Raw genomic sequence first — 23247 nt, forward strand, 5'->3', positions numbered from 1 at the left:
GAAACCATTTACTCCAAACGCTGTTCAGCTCCGTTTAGTTTTTTAAACGGATGTCATAGTTCACTCATGTCTCTTAAAAAAAAGCAGCAGGAAGAAGTTGGAAGGAACCCTGCGGACTTCACTCCACTAGACCACAGAATAATCAACTTTTTAGATGTGCAGTTTGTGCCAAACACTTCGTAGATTATTCAAGTTGGAATGGCAACCATTGAGCTGTTATAGAACGATGGCAACGAGTGGAAACCATACAATTAAAATGAACTACAACTTCCGTTTAAGAACCCAACATTTTTTTACGTCACGTTTTGCAACTGATGGAACGTTTTGCATTAGAATCGGTGTAATGAATCATTAGCATTTTGCAATTAGCATTTTGTTTAATGTTCTATGACAATCTGTGAAAAAGTTATTGGAACAAGATATTTAAAAGCATTTTTTTATGATTAGATGCATTTCTATCAAATCAACACTTTAATTTTCATGCAAATCAAAGGTTAGGAAAGCGGGCCTTTTAGAATAATTAGCATTTTGTTTAATGTCTCTAAAACAATCTATGAAAAGGTTATTGCAGATAATAGAATTATATGCATTTTAAATAATTTTGCGAATGTCTGTTGAATGTTGAATATAAAACTAATTTTACATCGGTGAAGAACTGTGGAAGAGCATCAGCTTTTTAATCTGAGGTTCCAGGGTTCAAGTCCCTGTTCAGGCTGGACTTTTCCCAATTTAACAATAGATTATAGATGTTGTTATGGTACGTTGCATGAAATATACGTAATTTAGCCTACAGTTTCCCATGGACAGCCAATGATGTGAATTCAACCTATGAATGAGAATGCACAGCACAACATACATCTTTCGGACTTTTTGAAGGCTGAAGCACAGAGTTTCTAAATAGAAAGAGGTGCAACATAACAAGACTTCCAGGAACGCTTGCGAAGCAGACCAAGACTGTGTTTGGGGTTAGACAAGTCAATGGGAGAATTTATATATTCTTCCTTAGTTGTTAATTTTCTCGAAATCTAAAGGCAAAAACCACTTAGTCGTAGGCCTATGTTGTTTGTTCCTGAACTGGCCGAATGGCAGAGCTATCCTTCAGCACCACAAGTTGGTTGAACTTTAATATCATTGCACGATTCTGGCGCTGTCCTTTCAGCAACACGAAGGGCACTCCAATCGCTTAACATAACACAACCAAGATCTGTTGCCTATGTCTTATAGTCCTACTCATCACTTACAATTATTATTACAAATCTTGAACCCTCATCGAATATTCAAAAAAGGATTACAATAATGAGATGTATCCACCAATCCAAAGAAAGGATAGGCGGGAGCTAGACAGCCCGCTGTGCCTCTTTGTGGACAACGACTCCCATTATTAGGGTTCGAATCCAGGCTGCTTCACATTCGACCGTGATTGAGAGTCGCATAGGGTGGCACACAATTTGCCCAGCATTGTCCAGGTTTGGCCGGAGAAGGCCGTCATTGTAAATAAGAATTTGTTCTTAAAACTGACTTGCCTGGTTAAAAAAAAACACAAACAAACTATGTTGTCAGTACAGTATATCCATAATCTTTGCCAATACAATACATCAGTAATCCAGGGTTTATATACCTCATTGGTCAGTACAAACTTTGAGGAAATGATGACATCATTGAATTTTTATTTTGTGCTACAATAGATTCACTCAATCTATTAATTCCTATGGAGGACTGCTCCTTCTAGGGAGTGCCAATATGGCCGACCGGTGGCTTCAAAGCCTCTCAATGGCCAATACATAGCATCAGCAGTACAGGGTTTTTATAATGTACGTCATTGGTGTGCACTGCGGAGGCCCGTCAGAGGCTTGATCACTTTGGCCAATCAGAACGTTGAAACACTGCAGCATGAAGTTTACTAAGGATGGCAAGTTCACAAATTCTGATTTGTGTGCTTCAAAACTGAAGAAGATGCGGACAAGTCACTGAAGCATTTCAATAAATGATTTGTGGACACGGCCAGAGTAACGTTGAGACAGTTAGCCATCCAGACTTCTTTGTACAAGTTAGATGGATAGATAGCCAACCACAGATTCTATACAAACATTTAATTAATTGTGATTCACTTGCCTGACAGATCACGCCATGGTCCACAGAACATATATACAATTTTTGGGGGGTGGAAATTTGTCTGCGACCCCGTTTTCATACCCTTAGTTTGGAGTAGACACCCAAAGACTTTCCTAGCAAGTCAGGTTGTGATCAGGGTAGAACTCCTTACCCAAATACATTTGTATGTATATTCACTAAGTGTTCTCTCCCTCAGCTGGTCATATCTGGAAGTGACCACTAGCGGGCGCTATAATGATAGCATCCAAGTGTACGCTGCCGGGGCCGTTGAAGCTGCAGTCAGCTCTGAGGTAAGGTAGAGAGACAGTCAACCTAACCCTGCTGGGGTAGTGGGGTCTAAGGTCATGTTCCCTTGCTCAGACATTGTTGACATTGCTGACAAATGCCAGATCTTACAAACATTAGAGCAGTCTGCTGCCCAACGGCACAATCGATGACACAGCAACCATTGGTTGATCCATGCAACATCTGAACAGGGGAACACGACCCAAATCTATAGTTCATCTATTTGTGTGTTTGTGTCATAGCTGATCTATAAGCACTGGATGAACACACTTATGGGGTACTGCAGTCCATTTACATTTGAGTCAGGATTCTGTCACAGACTGAAGGATTACATCACCACCAACCTGCAGTGGGTCAGACAGCAGATAGAGGAGCATCCACACTATCCCTACTGGCACCAGGTATTTGCTGAGTCTGTGTCAGCCAATGTGCTAAATCACCAAGTATCTACTCCTTTTTCTCTGTGTCTAAACAGTAAATAACTTACTAGAGTTTATCATTCAGTACACACTTGGGATCTAATAAGAACGCCTTAGTAGAGGACGTTTTGTATTTAGACTTTCTCTCGCTTAGGTGTGGTTGGTGTTGCTGCAGCTGAAAGGTCTGAAAGATGGCTACAATGATCAGCTGTCATTTCCCAGAGGCCCTTTCACTCTCAACCCCTTCCGCTTCCTGTAAGTGTGGTCTGTGACCTCTGATGGGTTAGAGTTCCCCCATAGAAAATGATAGAGGACTCTAGTGCCCAAAAGCCATTTTAGCATGGGCAGCGCCATTCAGGACTTAAACTATTTTGAAGTAGTCAACTGGGTGGGACTTAATTCCATCACATAATTCCATCCAGGTCATCAGGAGGGGTCAGCCAATGAATAATACTTGTGAGCAAACATTCCATAACTGCAGGTGGCAGTAAATCGCCAATCTTAGCTTTATCTGTTCAAACAACACACTGCAAGTGGCATGCACCCTTTCAGTTTGTTTACAAACTCATAGAAGTAGTAGAAGAAGAAAATTGACTACTTCAAAATGGAAATGGCCTCAATGGTCCTGCCCGTCCACTCACAGACTGCATAATTGGACAGATACAAAGAAGAGTCCTCTATCATTCTCTATGAGATCAGCGCAGCAGTGAGTTTCTGTAAGCACCCCTGATTTTAATCACCAAGAGTACCCATTTCAGGAATAATGTGAGAGGTTCCAATGGGGATTTATTTTAGGGTGAGCTAAATCAAGTGCACCTTGCTATACAGCTATGACCAAAACCTCTATTTTTCTGTGGCTATCCCATAGAGAATGATAGAGGCATCTAGTGGCCAAAAGGCCATTTTAGCATGGCCAGAGCTATTGAGAGCTTCCGCCATTTTAATGTAGTCAACTTAGTGGGACTTCCAACTTCATTGGCTGATCCCTCCTGGTGACGCTGCTGGAGTCATGTGCAACCAGGTCATCAGGAGCGATCAGCCAATCGTAACAAATAAGAAAATGTACTACTTCAAAATGGAGATGGCCTCAATGGCACTGCCCATGCTGTCACACGTCTCTGTGGGCTATTCAGACTTTTCCAGATGGGAGGAGGCCTGGTGGATCTTGAGGGAGACCTAAACAAATCTAGCCAATCACGGACACTGGGCTCTGGCTCCTGCTCCGCCCTCATCAAGCTATTGCCTGGCAACAAGGATCTGCTGGTGTCTCATGATACCTGGAACATTTACCAGGCCATGCTGCGCATCTTAAAGAAGTACCAGTTCGCCTACCATGTCTCTCCTACATGTAACCTTTGACCCCTAGAACTCTCATAAGGATAAGTTAACTAACGTCTCCCCTTTCCCCCCTAACATACACACTCTTAATGAAGCACTCCTGGAAACTCTGCTTGTGAACACTGGGAAAGTTATGTGGTTCAGAGTTCTATATTTTATGGTTCTGAGTTTTATTTCTGTGTTCTGTTGTTCTCAGACAGTGATCCGATCCCTGGCGGAACCCAGGCCTTCTCCTCCTACCCAGGGTCCATTTTCTCTGGAGATGACTTCTACATCCTTAGCACCGGGCTGATGAGAGCTTTGTGTAATATGTGTGTACATAGTATATGTGTGTGTGTAGTATTTATTTTTTAAAGATTTCCCTCCACAGGTTACCTTGGAGACAAGCATTGACAACAGTAACCCCGCCCTCTGGAAATTTGTTCAACCAACCGGAGCAGTGATGGAGTGGCTGAGGAACATCGTAGCCAATAGGCTGGCTGCATCCGGCAAGGAGTGGGCAGAGATTTTCAGCAAACACAACAGGTAGACATGTCTCTCTGCAGGCCATCTGGGCGGCATTTTCTTTTTCTTCCTGTAGACTCTCATTGACCTATGGATGTCTACCATGTTGGTTATCTCGCCAGTCCTGTCATTTCAGAGCTGGAGATCCGAAAACAAACCCTCAACAAGATATTTAACTGTCCATTTAAAAGACACTAGGAGATGAAGAGTGAACGGAACTATCCCTTTAAAGAATTAAGTAAAGTTAAAATAACATCACGAGTGGTCAGGTGACCCGAGTGAGATTTTTTTTTTCCGGGGAAGAGCAGAGTTAAGTCAATTCTGTACTGAGTTGCAAATTTCTCTTTATATCCAATTCAATTCTTGAAATTGGCCACCCCCAAAAGTAGCAGAATTTGATTTAAATTTGAATTAAAGGAAGTAGAATTTAATTCAATGAAATTAAAATGGCTTATTTATTCTACACATCATCATAGTTGTAACAGTTTTCTTCCGTTGAAGGAGAGGAGGACTAAAATGCAGCGTGGTTAGAGTTCAACATGTTTAATAAAGACCATAAACGTGAACACTACAACATACCAAAACAACAAACGTGAAAAACCGAAACAGTCCTATCTGGTGCATAGACAGAAGACAGGAAACAACCACCCACAAAACCTAACACAAAACAGGCTACCTAAATATGGTTCCCAATCAGAGACAAATGACTAACACCTGCCTCTGATTGAGAACCATATCAGGCCAAACATAGAAATGGGAAAACTAGACACACAACATAGAATGCCCACTCAGCTCACGTCCTGACCAACACTAAAACAAAGAAAACACAAAAGAACTATGGTCAGAACGTGACAATAGTAATGTTTATTTTGACAAAATGTATGGTTACCAATACCATGTAGCATAAGGTTGAAACATTGAATTTTTTAAACTCATTCTCCTAAAACCATTTTAAATAATTACACTGGTCTGGAAATATTCTAAGATTGTGTTGTGTGTTATCTATAATAATCATAATTCCCTTAATGTTTTTATATTTTTGAAGAAAAAAAACATCTCACGACAAAGAAAAATATTGTTTGACATCTTTGAGTTATAATCAAACTAATATTTGAAATTGTGTATTCTTTGCATGAATAAGTGGCATATGTCAAATTAATGAGCCTTTCATATTTCACGTCTGAGTTTAATTGGTTTTAATTCAATTCTACTTCCTTCAATTCAAACTCAATTCAAATTATTCATTCTGTGGCGTGGGTTAGGGCCAATTCATTTATTGAATTCAATTCCTACATTCGAATTGACGCCAACTCTGCTGGGAAGGCAGGCGTGGGACTTATCAGTGACGCCGACTCAGGCCAAAGTCCCCAGAAATCAAAGGTTACTAATGTTGATTTGTAGGGTTAGGGCTATTTAATCTGTCTTCTACAGCTTATCTCAGTCTCTGAGATGTTTTACTTCTCTAGCCAATCTCTAGCATATCTATATATAGTCTGTCGGTTAACAGCCTCTGTTACTCACCAGAGGGGAGTTACACTGGAACCTAAAATACTAACTAGTGTCTCATCAATCATCACAAATGGCCTCAATACAGACCCCCAGACCACGTAGAATGTCTACCTTTGGAATCAATGCATTCCCTCACTTGTAGGTATCTGTGCGTGTGTTAGGTATAATAACCAGTGGATGATAGTGGAATACAGGCATTTCACTCCGGGGATGACAGAGACCAAGGAGCAGCTGTTTACTGTACTGGAGCAGCTCCCGTAAGAGTCAACACACACACGGGTGGTCACGATACCAGTGTTAAGGTACTAGGAATGGAAAGAAACAAAACCTTAATTCATTTCTTGATGAAAACAGTCCTCATGTTGTTATCCAGAGTCACATTTGTTTATTTTGCAAGCTATATCACACATATTTTTACATAAAATAGGGTTTTAAAGGACCATAAAGTAACATTTGTTTTGCCAAAAGAAAATCCGGTATTGTAGTACTGCGATCCTGGTATCGCGACAACCCAAGCACACACACACATTGGAGAAAGGTTTTGTGTGTTCTTCCTGCTGTGGTGAGCGGGCTATTTATCAATAACAGCAATAAGTGTGTGTGTGTGTGTGGTTCTGTTCTGTAGTGGGTTGGTTGTTCACTCTGATAAAACCCAGGAGTTGCTGCAGAAAGGTTACTGGTCCAGTTATAACATCCCGTAAGTACCAATAACAACAAATATATAACTACCACACACTAGTAATGACTATATTACTAATAGGTCTGTCTGTCTCTCAGGTTTGTTCTCATCAACAACAACAAAAATAACCTGTGTATGTGTGACACACACTCTCTCACTGTGTGTGTGTGTAGGTACTAGGAGGAGGTGTTTAATGCCAGTGGCTGTCGAGAACTGGTTAAACAGTTTGGTCCATGGTTCTCTCTGGACATGAACCCTCGAGCCCAGATCTTCAGAAGGAACCAATCACACATCACAGACATGGACTCCATGGTCCGCCTCATGAGGTACGCACTTCCAGTCAGAGGATTCTACACCAGATGTCACAGGAGGGAGAGGGACAGACCTGCATTTAGGCCTATATACACGAGTATCCTTACCTACAGCTGTATTCTTACCTACAGCTGTATCCTTACCTACAGCTGTATTCTTACCTACAGCTGTATTCTTACCTACAGCTGTATTCGGAAAGTGTTCAGACCCCTGGACTTTTTCCACATTTTGTTACGTTACAGCCTTATTCTAAAATTGATTCAACGTTTTTTTTCTCTTATCAATCTACACACATTACCCCAAAATGACAAAGCAAAAAAGTTTTTTTGCTCTCGACATGCAATGTCAACTGTGGGACCTTATATAAACAGGTGTGTGTCGTTACAAATCATGTTCAATAAATTGAATTTACCACAGGTGGACTCCAATAAAGTTGTAGAAACATCTCAAGGATGATCAATGGAAAGACGATGCACCTGAGCTCAATTTCGAGTCTCATAGCGAAGAGTCTGAATACTTATGTAAATGTGATATATATTTTTTAAATAAATGTGTATACATTTATAAAAACCTGTTTTCGCTTTGTCATTATGGGGTATTGTGTGTAGGTGGAGGGGGAAAAATATAGAATCCATTTTAGAATAAGTCTGTAACGTAAAAAAATGTGGAAAAAGTTAAGTGGTCTGAATACTTTCCGAATGCACTGTGCATTTATAGCCTCTGTATGAATATCCCTTCCCTACCCCCCTCTTTTTCTGTAGGTATAATAACTTTAAGAATGACCCGTTGTCTTGGTGTGAGGGCTGTGACCCGCCTGCTAATGGAGAGAACACCATCTCAGCCCGGTCCGACCTGAACCCGACTAACGGAACGTATCCCTTCGGAGACCACATGGAGGAACGGATATGAAGTTAAGGCCATCCTCCACTTCTACTTTCTATTTCTCTAGGTATGAGTTAGGTGAGCTGCTTCTTGTAGGTGTCACTAATTGGCTGTGTGTGTACCTTTTGGTGTGTACCTTTGAGTGTATGTAGGTGACGTCCTACGGGCTGTGGCGTGAGTTTGGCTTCCTGGCAGCGAGTGGACCCACTTGGGACCAGGTACCTGCCTTCCAGTGGAGTTCCTCCCCCTACTCAGACCTGATGCACCTGATGCACATAGGACACCCTGACACCTGGGCGTTTGCACCTGTAAATGTCACCTGGTCTACCTAACCCTTCTGGTAAATCCATATTCCTCCTGTCTCCTGATTCTGCCTCTTCAACCCTACTCTCCTCCCTTTCCTATGACTTGCACTATCCCCCTTTCCTCCCGGCTGGCTCGACCCTCCTCTACTGCTCCGTGGCCTGAGTGATGCATTGCGAGCTTACAGAACAGGGCTACGGGCAGCTGAACGAAAATTGAGGAAAACTAAACTTCAGGAGGACCTATCATCCTTTCACTCCCTCCTCTCTCCTCTCTATGACATCCTGCGACTAGTAAGGTCTGGACGACAGAACAACCTGCACACTCGACATGTTCCCCTCCTCCCTTCTCCAGACCATCTCTGGAGATCTTCTCCTGTGCCTCACATCCATCATCAACTCATCCCTGACTACTGGCTGAGTCCCCTCTGACTTCAAAATGGCCTGAGTCGCTCCCCTCCTCAAGAAACCAACACTCGACTCATCTGACGTCAAAAACTATAGACCTGTATCCCTTCTTTCTTTTCATTCCAAAACACTTCAGCGTGCTGTCTCTGATCAATTTTCTTGTTATTTCTCTAAGAACAATCTTGTTGACCCTAACAGGTCAGGCTTTAAGACAGGTCACTCAACCGAGACTGCTCTTCTTTCCGCACTGCCAATGCTGACTATCTCTCCTTTGTTCTCATCCTCCTAGATCTATCTGCTGCCTTTGACACTGAACCATCATATCCTCCTCTCAACCCTCTCAGGGCTGGGCGTCTCTGCACATTCTTGGATTGCATCCTACCTGGCAGGCCGCTCCTACCAGGCGACATGGAGAGGATCTGTGTCTGCACCACATACTCTCACTACTGATGCACCACGTACTCTCACTACTGGTGTTCCCCAGGGCTTGGTTCTAGGTTGAAAACCCCGCTTGTGCCATCAAACCCCTGCAACTTATCCAGAACACTGCAGCGCACCTGGTTTTCAACCTTCCCAAGTTCTCTATTGTCACCCCAGTCCTTCGTACACTCCACTGGCTTCCACTCAAAGCTCAAATCCACTTCAAGACCATGGTGCTTACCTACGGAACAGCAAGAGGAACTGCCCCTCCCTACCTTCAGGCTATGCTCAAATCCTACACCCTAACCTGAGAACTCCATTCTGCCACCTCCCGTTCTAGCTCTGACTACTGATTTATTTACTTGAGAAAAAATGTACATTCTATGCCTGTGATATGTGGTTGTCCCACCTTGCTATCTTAAGATGAATGCACTAACTGTAAGTCGCTCTGGATAAGAGCGTCTGCTAACTGACTAAAATTGAAATATACCCCTTACATTAAACCTACACGCACAGACCCCTCCATGTCAGAGAATAAACTAAGGGGTGATGGGTTTCATTTCAGAAGTGAAATGATTACAAAAGTAATGTAATGTATTAGGTATACAGTACAACAGTAAGCTCAGGGTTAGCATGTATATTTACTGCTCTGTTGTGTGAACAATCTTGAGATAAGGAAGTGGGTTTTAACTGGGTTTGAATTTTGTAATTTTTATGTTTTGCTCGTACTGGCTGTCATTGAATGTGATGTGAGATGGGAAAACTTTAAATGGGTCTGGAGTTCCACAAATGACAATATAGAGGTAGGAAATTGTACTGGGAAAAAAATGCACCATTCGTTTGGCCAATAGAGAATGATTAAAAAAAAATATATATATTTAATCAAACAGTTTAGTGTAGCCTATGTGCCTACTTGAAGTATTCTACCATTTGATTCATGCTGCTATGACACTGGTCAATTTGTTCAATTCATGTTGACTTTATTAGACAGTAATTGCATAAAAACATGTATTACATTTGTTAGCATTTGACAGATCTGATTTAATACGGTCAATGGTTTTTGGAATTAATTTTGTTTTAAACTTTACTTTATAGCCATGTCATGTGTAGCTTATTTAGAAATACAAAGCTGGCGTTGTGTCTTTTGGTGTCGTACACTGTTGTCACTGATGGCCCAGACTTTTTAAAAACATTCCTGAAAGCGAAACACAACTGATTTGAAAGAAGGGGTGGGACATAGTCATCACATGATCAAATCCCATGACAATGCACGTGGCTCTGCTTTCCTCCAATCAGAACTCTTTAACTGTACTTCTTGTTCTTCTGCCTTATTACCGTTTTCCTAGCAGCAGGATATTATGATGCCAACTCGATCGCAGATTATTTAAATGTTAAAATAAGAGTCCCCCTGCAAAAAACGGGCAACATTTTGGGAATATTGTATGCTGTTATCACTAGTGCAGTTCAACTCTCACAGATTTGCTACCACCTTTGAAAAAAAAATGTATGGATAATTTTACTTTTAATATTGTAGTATTTATAGGGCAATGTATTAAAGTGCTGCTGGGGATTTAGACCACAGTTCTCCATAAAATAACACCATATAAAGATTCTACAGACCTTACATAATGAGTAATCCCAACCCCACTTTTACCTCAGCACATATTTTTTCTCTATAAACCAATATTACATTTTTTGGCATGTAGTAGTGTATTGCATTGCAGTGGGTGGAGTAGAAAGGGCTTCTGGGTATTTACACCTCAGGACCTCAAGAAATAACACAATATATATATTACAGGCCACAGGAGGCTACTGAGGGGAGAATGGCTCATAATAAGGGCTGGAATGGCAAATAGAATGGCATCAAACACATGGAAACCACGTATTTGATACCATTCCACCTATTCCGCTCCGGTCATTAACACGAGCCCGTTCTCCCCAATTAAGGTACTGCCAACCTCCTGTGTTACACACCCAACTGAGTATTCCCAACCCCACCTTTACTTTGGCACATATCCATTCACTGTATTGTATTGCATTGCAGTAAATGGAATGGTTGGAGTAGAAAGTTCTGCTGGATATTTAGATCTCAGTCCCCCAAGAAATAACACCATATATAGATTCTCTAGAGACCCTACTGAGTATTGCCAACTCCACTTTTACCTTGGCACATAAAATCATTTTTTTTCTATACAGCCTAATGTTGTGAACATACCAATCTAAACATTGTATTTTTGATAGTGCTCTTAAAAAAAACAAATAGAAGCATATTTGCAATTATTTACATAAAGTCCTTAATTTGCTTAAGAGCACAATAAAAATGGTCATTGATTCAAATGTAATATATTTAGAATATTTATCAACATTGCATCACATATGCTGCTGCTATTATCTGTCACTTTATTCCTAGTTATATGTACACTACCGGTCAAACGTTTTAGAACACCAACTCATTCAAGGGCTTTTCTTTGTTTTTACTATTTTATACATTGTCGAAAAATAGTAAAGACATCAAAACTATGAAATAACACATATGGAGTCATGTAGTAACCAAAAAAAGTGTTAAGCAAATCAAAATATTTTTTATTTGAGAATCTTCAAATATCCACCCCTTGCCTTGATGACAGCTTTGCACAATGTTGGCATTCTCTCAACCAGCTTCACGAGGCAGTCACCTGGAATAAAAAAGCCACTCTAAAATGTGCAGTTTTGTGGACACAACACAAAGCCACAGATTTTTTAAGATTTGAGGGAGTGTGCAATTGGCATGCAGACGGCAGGATTGTCCAACAGAGTTATTGTCAGATAATTGAATGTTCATTTCTCTATCATAAGCTGCCTCCAATGTTGTTTTAGAGAATTTGGCAGTACGTCCAACCGGCCACACAACCGTAGACCACGTGTAACCACTTTAGCCCCGGACCTCCACATCTGGCTTCTTCACCTGTGGGATTGTCTGAGACCAGCCACCCGGACAGCTGATGAAACTGTGGGTTTGCACAACCGAAGGATTGCTACACTAACTGTCAGAAACCGTCTCAATGAAGCTCATCTGCGTGCTAGTCATCCTCACCAGGTCCTTGACCTGACCGCAGTTTGGCACGTAACTGACTTCAGTGGGCAAATGCTCACCTTTGTTGACCACTGGCACACTGGAGAAGTGTGCTCCTCACGGATGAACCCCGGTTTCAACTGTACCGGGCAGATGGCAGACAGCATGAATGGCGTCGTGTGGGCAAGCGGTTTGCTGATACCAACGTTGTGAACATAGTGAACAATGAACACAATTGCATTTTATCGTTTGCAATTTGAATGCAGAGATATCGTGATGAGGTCCTAAGGCCCATTGTCATGCCATTCATCCCCCGCCATCGCTTCATGTTCCAGCATGATAACGCACTGCCCCATGTCGCAATGATCTGTACACAATTCCTGGAAGCTGAAAATGTCCCAGTTCTTCCATGGCCTGCATACTCACCAGACATGTCACCCATTGAGCATGTTTGGGATGCTCTGGATCAACTTTTATGACAGCATGTTCCAGTTCCCGACAATATCCAGTAAATTTTGCACAGCCATTGAAGAGGAGTGGGACAACATACCACAGGCCACAATCGACAGCCTGATCAACTCGATGCGAAGGAGATGTGTCGCGCTGCATGAGGCAAATGGTGATCACACCAGAAACTGACTGGTTTTCTCATCCTATCACCTACCTTTTTAAGGTATCCGTGACCAACAGATGTATATCTGTATTCCCAGTCATGTGAAATCCATATATTTGGGCCTAATGAATGTATTTCAATTGACTGATTTCCTTACATGAACTAGAATTAAGTCAGATCTTTTAAATTGTTGCATGTTGCGTTTATATTTTTGTTCAGTGTATACATCTACCTCTTACCCCTGCACGTCGACTCGGTACTGGTACCCCATGTATATAGCCAAGTCATTGTAATTTATTTTATGTGTTGTACTCTTTTTTTTCTCTCCCCCCCCTGCATTGTTGGGAAGTGCCCGTAAATACGCATTTCACTGTTAATCTTAACCTGTTTGTTTACGAAGCATGTGAAGAATATAATGTGCGGATTTTTATTTTGAAGGATTCATCATTACCATACAAATTGACGTCATTGTTTGTGCTGCTGGCAGAATACTAGTTTGTCTTTCAAAACAATATGGTCCAAATTCTCAGACATAGGTTAGAAATGTAACGAACTAACTTGCTTTGTTTGTACTAGCTAGTTTTCTCATGTGAACTGCATACTTTAGATGTAGCTAGCTTAGGAAAATAATGATTTAGTTTGCATTAAACAAAAGCGGCTTGCTAGCTGATTAACTTTCTACCGAACCGGTTTAACTATAGTAACGTTAGCGAGTTGTAGATTGTACAGAACTGCATGGCTAGCTAGGTGCTTGGCTTTAGCTATTAAGAAAAGCAACGACAGCTACAAAAGTTGTACTTTGACTGGTAAATTCCGTTGTCTTGACATGGCAAGCAACGCGAGGTAGCATTGCAGAGAACGGCTCGACGTTGGACTAAACCTAAGTCACCCCTGTGGACCTGTCTGTGTGATGATCCCACAAGCCAGGTAACGTATGTTGTTGCTAAATCGTTTTGTGGCGAATGCAATGGCTTATGGAATGTTTGCCAGAATCCTGTGCTGTCGTCAGTTCTTTTTATATCAGCATTCTGTTGTGTGTGTTACAGGTGTGTGATGGGTTCCTGGCAGCCAGTTGCTAATCTAAGGGACTATGTTTCCCAGCATCCTCCTGGGGTCACCTTTTTCCTCTGTGTGCTGACCCTTGCCCTCACCTTCCTAAGCCTCGGGTCATACACGCACACACACCGATTGCCAAATCCAGATACGCAGGTACAACATACATTACATACAGAGTTTGGGCTTGGTGATATGGCCAAAATATCATATTATGATATTTTTCACATTTGACGGTATGTTATGTTTTTGAATAATAAAAGTGATACATATTCACGACCCTAGAGTGGTAATACATTAATTATGTGTTTTCAATGGGGCATTCACCATTCTGTTTGATTTATACATTTCCTGCACTTTTGTTATAATTTCTACACTATGTCAGGTAGTGCTAAGTAGGGCTGTATGATAGATATTGGCCAAAAATCTAGGCCTAGAACAGATTATTGGTGCTGTTGAAATCATGGAAATTATTGTTGTAGTTCAACAATTAGAATATAGTGGGCAGCATTTTGAATACATTGCTGTTTGAAATGACAACAAAGGAATAAGCCAGGGAGTCATTATTTTGACAGGGTCGGAACCAAATTGATTGTCAGTGTTTTTTAGGGGACCTTATACGATGTTACAGTACATGTGTATTCTCCATAGAGAATGATAGATGCCTCTAGGGGCCAACAGGCCATTTTAGCATGGGCAGCTCCATTGAGGGCTTCCACAATTTTAAAGTAGTCAACCGGTAGGGATTCCTATGGGTTGTAGCCTCAATGGCGCTGCCCATGCTGTCACAGACTAATGGTACAGATCTAAAGGACTCGTCTGTATCTATCTCTTTTTTTTTTTTTTTTTACCTTTATTTTACTAGGCAAGTCAGTTAAGAACAAATTCTTATTTTCAATGACGGCCTAGGAACAGTGGGTTAACTGCCTGTTCAGGGGCAGAACGACAGATTTTGTACCTTGTCAGCTCGGGGATTTGAACTTGCAACCTTTCGGTTACTAGTCCAATGCTCTAACCACTAGGCTACCCTGCCGCCCCATGATATTCACTTCATGTAGTTCGCTAATATATTCATGCTTTGCCTATTCCTCGCTGATTTAGAAGATACCGTTGCACAAACAACATATTGATCTAGGCCTACCCCAGCACTGGTATCAGGCTGTATATTAGCAAGCTATGTTTGCTCTGACTGATTACATTTAGCCATCGAGAATGATAGAGGCCTCCAGTGGCCAAAAGGCCATATTAGCATGGGCAGCACCATTGAGGGCTTCCACCATTTTAATGTAGTCAACTGGGTGGGACCTCCGACTTCATGTCCAACCGGGTTGTCAGGAGGGATCAGCCAATCGTGAAGAAGAAAATTGACTACTTCAAAATGGAGATTTCTTCAATGGCACTGTCACAGATACAATGATGAGTATTCTCTCTTTGCAATTAGCTAGCGATTAACATTAGTGGCTAACATGATTTGTTTTAGCCACAACTTGCTAAGAATAGAAAGCTGTTTGTATACATTAAGATACACAAACAAATAGTGTAATTATAGAAAGCAGCTTCATTGTCACCCAACATCTTTTTGCGGCTGACCATGCAGACTGCAAAGTGAACGGCAAGTGAAGTGCTCGTGACTCATGGTCGAGCAACAACTGCTCTCCTTGAGTGACAGTGGGCAGGGCATGGTGTGGGAAGCGAGAGAGACGACTTGCAAGTAGCAAACAGAGTAAACTATAAAAACACACATTACACGCGCCAGAGTTGCGTATCACATTTAACAATCTAAACATTGAAGTGCTGTTTTAAAAGGTAAAGTAAAAACCCAAACTGGTCCATGCATCAATACCGGTCTGTAGTAAAATAATATAGTATACTGCCCAGCCATACACACTACACACAATGCCTGCCCAACTCTAACACACAGTTATGCCACACTCACCGCTTGCCCAATCTTGACAAACCACAGATACAACACACAGACCAATAGGCGAAGAACAATATTCATGGTAACTTATACCATTATGCCGGAGGTTGGGGAACTGCCCCTTTACCTTGTTGTTCCTATACTTTTGTCCATACAGTAGAGCAGGCCTGGGCAATTCCAGTCCTCGGGGGCCTGATAGGTGTCACAATTTTCCCCCATCCCTAGCAAACACAGCTGATTTAGGAATTGGACTTGCATTCTAAACTGAAGATCATGATTAGTTGATTATTGGAGTCAGTTGTGTTAGCTGGGGCAAAAGTGTGACACTGCTAGGTGTTGCAGAGCACAGCTTTTGGATTTTGGCTCAGCTGATGCTCAATGCATCTTGGGCATGCAGGCCAAAAAATCCTTTAAGGGCTAGATGAGTGCAGACCACTTTAGATGTACAGAGAAATGGGAAATGCATATTTTCTTTCAAAGGACTGGAACCACTTCCTGTCGTCGTTGGCCAACCTCCAGTTGTGTGCGAGAGCCAATGGTACAGCAATGGAGATGGTTTCCTCTCCTCCATTTGCGAAAGAGGAGGTATGTGGAACAGTATTGCTGAACTCCACCCAGAGCCCACCATCCATCACACAGTTGGCCCTTTGGGTGCCACTGGCCGTGATGGACAGCTCAAACATCCAATCCCTGAGCGACCTTTGCCTCCATGGAACGTTATTGGCCAGTCAGCTGGGACTCACAGGTCAGTTTTTGTCCTCGATAGGCAAATGGTGCACATTTCATGTTATGCTTAATTGGTTTTATGATGAAACCATGCTTAATAATACATAAATGAGAATTATGTGCCATGGTGAAATAACTATACAGTAGCATCAGTAAAAGTTGAAATTGTCTCGGTCTGCTCAGGTAACGAGGCTTTAAACGTGACACTAATGTTCTCCTCTCCATCTGTGGGGGGCAACTCGCACGCCTGCCTTAGCGTCAGCGCACCTACACACATCCTACCTCCAGTCCTGTGAGTCACACACACACACATACATACCTAGTCTTCCATATACTGGTTCATTCACCTGTTGCATACAGCTCTGCACAGAGTACCTAGATGGCACTTCTGCCTTATCTCCTCTGGAGTGTCTCTGCGTAAATTATAGTGTCTTCTGTAACGTGTGTGTGTATGTATGTCCAGGCTGCCACCTGTGTGCCCTGCCAATGAAGGGACATCCTCTCCTGTCAGAGTGATTGCAATGGAGATAAGCAGCCAGAAGCCCTCAGCGTCACAGTCTTGCTACAGTCTACAGTACACACCTGATCCTACACTCACCGCCATGCTAACGCAGGTACACGTACACACGACCCCACACTCACAGCCATGCTCTAAAATTTCAGTTGAGTCACAACCTACACACCGCCATGCTTACAGGTCAGGGATTCTTGAAAGTCAGGACAATCTTTGTCCGACAGGGAAATTTCATTTTAATAGTTGAAAAAATTCATCTCATTTGATCTTACAAAATACATATAGGGGAATTTTATTATGGAAAGATTTGTTTTTGTAATTTTCCACATATTTTCAGAGAAATGATCACATCTAGTTTCTTGCAATAGCCACCTCTGACTGGAATATTTCTCTCAAAACTGTGATTCCTATCAAATTTGTCAGGATCAGCATCAGATTTATCTAAAATCATAAATGAATCCAAAATTAGCAGGGCCAGCTATACCATGAGAAGCATGATGTCTCCGGATGTTATCATTTATTTTATATTTGCATCCTCCGAAACACAACTCAGCCAAGCTGCACTGCTTCTTGACACAATGCCCGCTTAACCCGGAAGCCAGCCGCACCAATGTCTCGGAGAAAACACTGTACACCTGGTGACCGTGTCAGCGTGACTCCACAGGAGTCGCTAGAGCGTGATGGGACAAGGACAGCTCTGCCGGCCAAACCCTCCCCTAACCCGGATGACGCTGGACCAATTATGCGCCGCCCCATGGGTATCCCAGTAAACATAAGAATGAGTGTGAGTTTTTGTCACAACCCGGCTCGTGGAAAGTGACAAAGAGCTCTTATACTTGTGGGAAGTGACAAAAAGCTCTTATAGGACCAGGGCACAAATAATAATATAATAATAAACAATAATTCTGCTCTATATTTGACCATCATACATATTAAACCTTATTCACAATTTTCGATGAACATTGATAGGATGATAGGATGCACATAACTCTGCAATGTTGGGTTGTATTGGAGAGAGTCTTAAATCATTTTCCACAGTCTGTGCCTGTATTTAGTTTTCATGCTAATGTGAGCCGAAAATCCACTCTCACATAGGTACATGGTTGCAAAGGGCATCGGTGTCTTAACAGCGTGATTTGCCAAGGCAGGATACTCTGAGCGCAGCCCAATCCAGAAATCTGGCAGTGGGTTCTGATACAATAACATTTTCACAAAACTGCTTGTTGCGATTTCGATGAGGCTCTCTTGTTCAGATATTGGTAAGTAGACTGGGGGCAGGTCATGAAAGGGATAACGAATCCAGTTGTTTGTGTCATCCGTTTCGGGAAAGTACCTGCGGAATTGCGCACCCAACTCACTCAGGTGCTTCGCTGTATCATATTTGACATTGTCCGTAAGCATGAGTTCATTTGCATACAAAAAATCATAATGATGGAAAGACCTGTGTGTTGTCCTTATTAATGCAGACAAAGAAAAGCTCCAACTTCTTAATCATAGCCTCAATCTTGTCCCGCACATTGAATATAGTTGCGGAGAGTCCCTGTAATCCTAGATTCAGATCATTCAGGTGAGAAAAAACATCACCCATATAGGCCAGTTGTGTGAGAAACTCGTTATCATGCAAGCGGTCAGACAAGTGGAAATTATAGTCAGTAAAGAGAACTTTAAGCTAGTCTCTCAATTAAAAAAAAAAGTGTCAACTTTCCCCTTTGACAACCAGCACACTTCTGTCTGTTGTAAAAGCGTTACATGGTCGCTGCCCATATTGCATAGTGCAGAAAATACACGAGAGTTCAGGGGCCTTGCTGTAACAAAATTTGCCATTTTCACTGTCCAAAATGTCTTTCAAGCTGTCAGGCATTCCTTTGGCAGCCAAGAACCTCCGTCGGGAGCAATTGCTTGCACGTGTGTTACCTCCACTATGTCTCTCTGTCATGGCTTTTGCACCATCAGTACAGATACCAACATGAGCAGCAGCTACGTTTGGCTACATACGGACCGTTAGTGGAATTCCCGCTATAGATTAACGGTTAAAGTGATTGGATGTTAATTACTCAACTAGGCTACCTGTATTTGACATTGTTGTTATTTCGCTGAACACTAGATGGTTTAATTTTATTTTTGGCAGTGAAACGAGGCTACTCAGGCGAGTAAAAAAAACTCACCCAAATGTATTGCCCCGTTCGAAAATATAAATGGACTGTTTGAAAATGGGAAGAGAAAAGAAATGTAAATGTGAATCACATTTTTATTTGGCGTACCCCCCGACGGCATTGCACGTACCCCAGTTTGAGAATGCCTGGCCTAGGGGTTCACATACTTTTCCCAGCCTACACTGTAAATGTTTAAATAATGTATTCAATATAGACAAGATAAATACAATAATTTGTTTAAACACACTGTTTGTCTTTTGTTGACTTAGATGAAAATCAGATCAGATTTGATGACCAATTTATGCAGAAGTCCAGGTAATTCCAAAGGGTTCACATACTTTTTCTTGCCACAGTATAAGGAAATCAGTCAATTGAAATAAATAAATTAGGCCCTAATCTATGGATTTCACATGACTGGGCAGGGGTGCAGCTATGGGTGGGCTTGGGAGGGCATATGGTGCATTCGGAATGTATTCAGACCCCTGGACTTTTTCCACATTTTGTCACGTTACAGCCTTATTGTAAAATGTATTTAATAGTTTTTCCCCCTTGATATACACACACAATACCCCATAATGACAAACCCAAAAACAGGTTTTTAGATATGTTTGCAAATGTATAAAAAAATATACCTTATTTACAGAAGTATTCAGACCCGAAATTGAGCTCAGGTGCAGCATTGAAATTCCCCAAGAACACAGTGGCCTCCATCTCCATAAATGGAAGAAGTTAGGAATCACTAAGACTCTTCCTAGAGCTGGCTACCCAGCCAAACTGAGCAATTGGGGAAGAAGGGCCGTGGTCAGGTGACTGAGAACCCAATGGCCACTCTGACAGGGCTCCAGAATTCCTCTGTGGAGATGGGAGAACCGTCCAGAAGGACAACCATCTCTGCAGCACTCTACCAATCAGGCCTTTATGGTGGAGTGGCCTGACGGAAGCCACTCCTCAGTTAGACATGACAGCCCACTTGGAGTTTGCCAAAAGACACCTAAAGAACTCTCGCACCATGAGAAACAACATTCTCTGGCCTGATGAAACCAAGATTGAACTCTTTGGCCTGAATGCCAAGCGTCACGGCTGGAGGAATCCTGGCACCATCCCTACTGTGAAGCATGGTGGTGACAGCATCGCGCTGTGGCAATGTTTTTCAGCGGCAGGGACTGGAAGACTAGTCAGGATCGAGGGAAAGTACAAAGAGATCATTGATGAAAACCGACAAGTGTTCGGTGTGAATTTGAATAATCTGTTAGAATGAAACAAACAACGACTTTAAAACACGTTTCACAATTAAATAACAAATTGCCTTTTATGGTGGCTGATGGAATTGATCAATCCAGTTAGGTGCATTTTATGGAAGAAAAACAATGTAATTGGGTTGTTCCTTTACATGGTGTGATAGCTGATACTTTGTTGTACAAAAATGTATATTTCAAATGTTAATATTAAGAAAATCATTTGAAGAAAAAGTTGATGGTTCGGTCTTTCAATAATCCCTGAGATACAAACACATGCTGTCAAAGGTACACACACACACTGCCCTAGGTCAGTCCCTCTAAACTTGTGTGTAATTCTGCAGAAGGAGCTGGGTCTGGCGAGTAGGCATCTGATCCAGGTGAGTGTGTGTCTGCTGGGGGTGTGTGTGCTGCTATGCTTCTCCGCCAGTCTCACACACTCACACGTACGGCGTTACCACAGCAACGGCCTGGAACTGCAAAGGGTTAGGTTTCTGATTTAATAATAATATAACTAATATACAGTTAGTGGGTTGAAGTATTTACAGCTCTGCAATCTAAGTGGCATGTTGTTTATGTGAGTGTTATTTAACTCAAGACGTTATCACTGCTTCCCCCCGTGACAGGAGCCACTGATTGACTCCTGAACCAGTCTCCACCACAGCATGCAGCTAGAGAAGGAAGAAAGAAGGAGGATGATTCGAATAAAGGACTCTTTCTGAGAGTCTGCTGCTTCTGCTGTTGGGGTCAGAGTTTGATGGAGCATCTCATTTCAAACTGCGTAGCTGCTGTTGTTGATCTCAACCCATGCTCTGTCCACAAACATTGCCCTCTGGTAGACTTCTGATGTTCTACTCTGTCATGTTATGACTGCAGGGTGAATGGGCACGTTATTAAATATTTACATTTTATTTAAACACGTTGCCACATCCTAAAGTGGTTTTAATCTGGTCGGGCCTCTTGGCACTTCCATCCATCTGAGCCGCCTGCAGCTGTTCATCCCAGTCCAGCTCCTCTCTCTGGAGCGTCCTCCCCACCACTGCCCATCTTCTGCAGCAGGCAGAAAAAACATCTATTCATCCTGCACCTTGATTCCAGTACTGTCTTCCCTCTCTTATCACTTCTACAAAGTTCACTTGTGTTGAATCTTGCACAGTTTATTAGCTTAATGAATTACAGCACTTTTTGTACATAGTCCCCCCATTTTAGGGGACCAGAAGTATTGGGACAAATTCACTTATGTACTAAAGTAGTCAAGTTTAGTATTTGGTCCCAAATTCCTAGCATGCAATGATTACATCAAGCTTGTTATTTTATGTCCAATAGAAAACAATGGTAAATCATGTATTGTCATTTGAGTCACTTATTGTAAATAAGAATAGAATATGTTTCTAAACACTTCTACATTAATGTGGATGCTACCATGATTACAGATAGTCTTGAATGAATTGTGAATATCATACCCCCCCCACAAAAAATGCTAACATGCTAACCTCTCACCATTACAATAACAATAAACCTGTTGGATGCATTTGTGGTTTTTGTTGCATTTCAGTGAGAGGTTAGCATGTCTTGGGGGTATGATATTTTGTGCGCAAAATAATCTGAAATGCAACAAAAACCACGAATGCATCCAACAGGTTTCTAGAGTCACAAGCTTGATATAATCATTGCGTGCTAGGAATATGGGACCAAATACTAAACTTTTGACTACTTTAATACACATATACAGTAAGTGAATTTGACCCAATACTTTTGGTACCTAAAATGGGACTATGCACAAAAAGTGCTGTAATTTCCAAACGGTTCACCTGATGTGGAGAATACCCTCAAATTAAAGCTGACAGTCTGCCATTTAACCTCATAGTCATTGTATTATTTCAATTTCAAACTGCTTGAGTACATAGCCAAAACAAATAATTCACTGTTCCAATACTTTTGAAGCTCACTGTAGATGCAGATCTATCACGAAATGGTTGGTTTATGTCAATGGAATACTGGAAGATGTAGGATTCCATCATACAGACATCATGACCTTAATGGGTCTGTAGTACTGGACTGAGACCCTGCCAACCTGATCATATTGTTGACCATGTGGCTATTGATCCATGGATGGGAACCCAGCAGTAGAGATGAACCATTATTTTCACCCTAGCTCTTCAAGGGTAGTCACATAGGGGCCGATTCAGACTTAGGGAAGGAATGCCTTTTACACATTTTGATTTATGCACTTCAGTATTTGGTATTCAGACTTACCTCATGCACAGTTTGTGGTTGTAGCTCTCTTGCATGCACTGAATAAATATAATTCAATACCAGAAAACACATCCACTGGGTGGCCAATCAACTTGATCAGTTAAATATTTTATTCTGTTAATTTATCTAAAGCATTCCCTTTAATTTGTACCTGTTTAATTTCAATTTGATTGGCACAACAGAATAACCTATGGAGAATGCTTTCAGAATGGAGATCAATGAAAGATAGCCATTCAAATGTATGGATATTTATCTCCTTTTCAGAACCCATGCTTAGTTTTCAAAACACTGATATTTCACAATGTATGTTTAGGGAAGTTTTCACCAGCCCTGAGCTACTTCAGTCAATACTAGTGGCTAATATTTAACATGACAGACATAGTTGGAAACAGAGAAAGTTGGTGCATATAATTAAAACATTTGAGAGTGCTCAAAGGTTAAATTTGGTGTGACTGTCATTGTGCAATGCTTTACATCGTCATCATATGCTCTAGGCTGCAGTACCCATTTGGTTACGTCTCCAAGTTTAATCACTGCAAGGTAAAAGGCCATAC

The 23247-nt window shown here is 41.6% G+C and overlaps 1 protein-coding gene and 1 pseudogene across 2 annotated transcripts; both read left to right on the top strand.

Annotated features, from left to right (window-relative positions):
- Positions 1-1740: 1740 nt before the first annotated feature.
- On the top strand, positions 1741-10972 carry LOC115111211 (putative phospholipase B-like 2; annotated as a pseudogene).
- A 2328-nt stretch (positions 10973-13300) lies between these two features.
- Positions 13301-22296, top strand: zgc:158398 (uncharacterized protein LOC568894 homolog). Of its 2 annotated transcripts, none has more exons than XM_029637994.2 (7): positions 13301-13762; positions 13882-14044; positions 16290-16554; positions 16719-16827; positions 16999-17149; positions 20782-20922; positions 21064-22296. In XM_029637994.2, the coding sequence occupies exons 1-7, from the start codon at positions 13746-13748 to the stop codon at positions 21082-21084; spliced, it is 867 nt and encodes a 288-aa protein (XP_029493854.1). In that variant the 5' UTR covers positions 13301-13745; the 3' UTR covers positions 21085-22296. The 2 variants fall into 2 exon arrangements, with proteins under 2 accessions (XP_029493854.1, XP_029493855.1); XM_029637995.2 differs by having other exon boundaries at positions 20782-20817.
- The last annotated feature ends 951 nt before the right edge of the window (positions 22297-23247 follow it).

This window comes from Oncorhynchus nerka, linkage group LG27, assembly GCF_034236695.1.
Source record: "Oncorhynchus nerka isolate Pitt River linkage group LG27, Oner_Uvic_2.0, whole genome shotgun sequence".
NCBI lineage: Eukaryota > Metazoa > Chordata > Actinopteri > Salmoniformes > Salmonidae > Oncorhynchus > Oncorhynchus nerka.

Coding starts and splice junctions, on each gene's coding strand:
- zgc:158398 (XM_029637994.2), top strand. Junction 16,555..16,718: donor CAGTCAGCTGGGACTCACAG/GTCAGTTTTTGT, acceptor CGGTCTGCTCAG/GTAACGAGGCTTTAAACGTG. Junction 17,150..20,781: donor TCACCGCCATGCTAACGCAG/GTACACGTACAC, acceptor GTAATTCTGCAG/AAGGAGCTGGGTCTGGCGAG.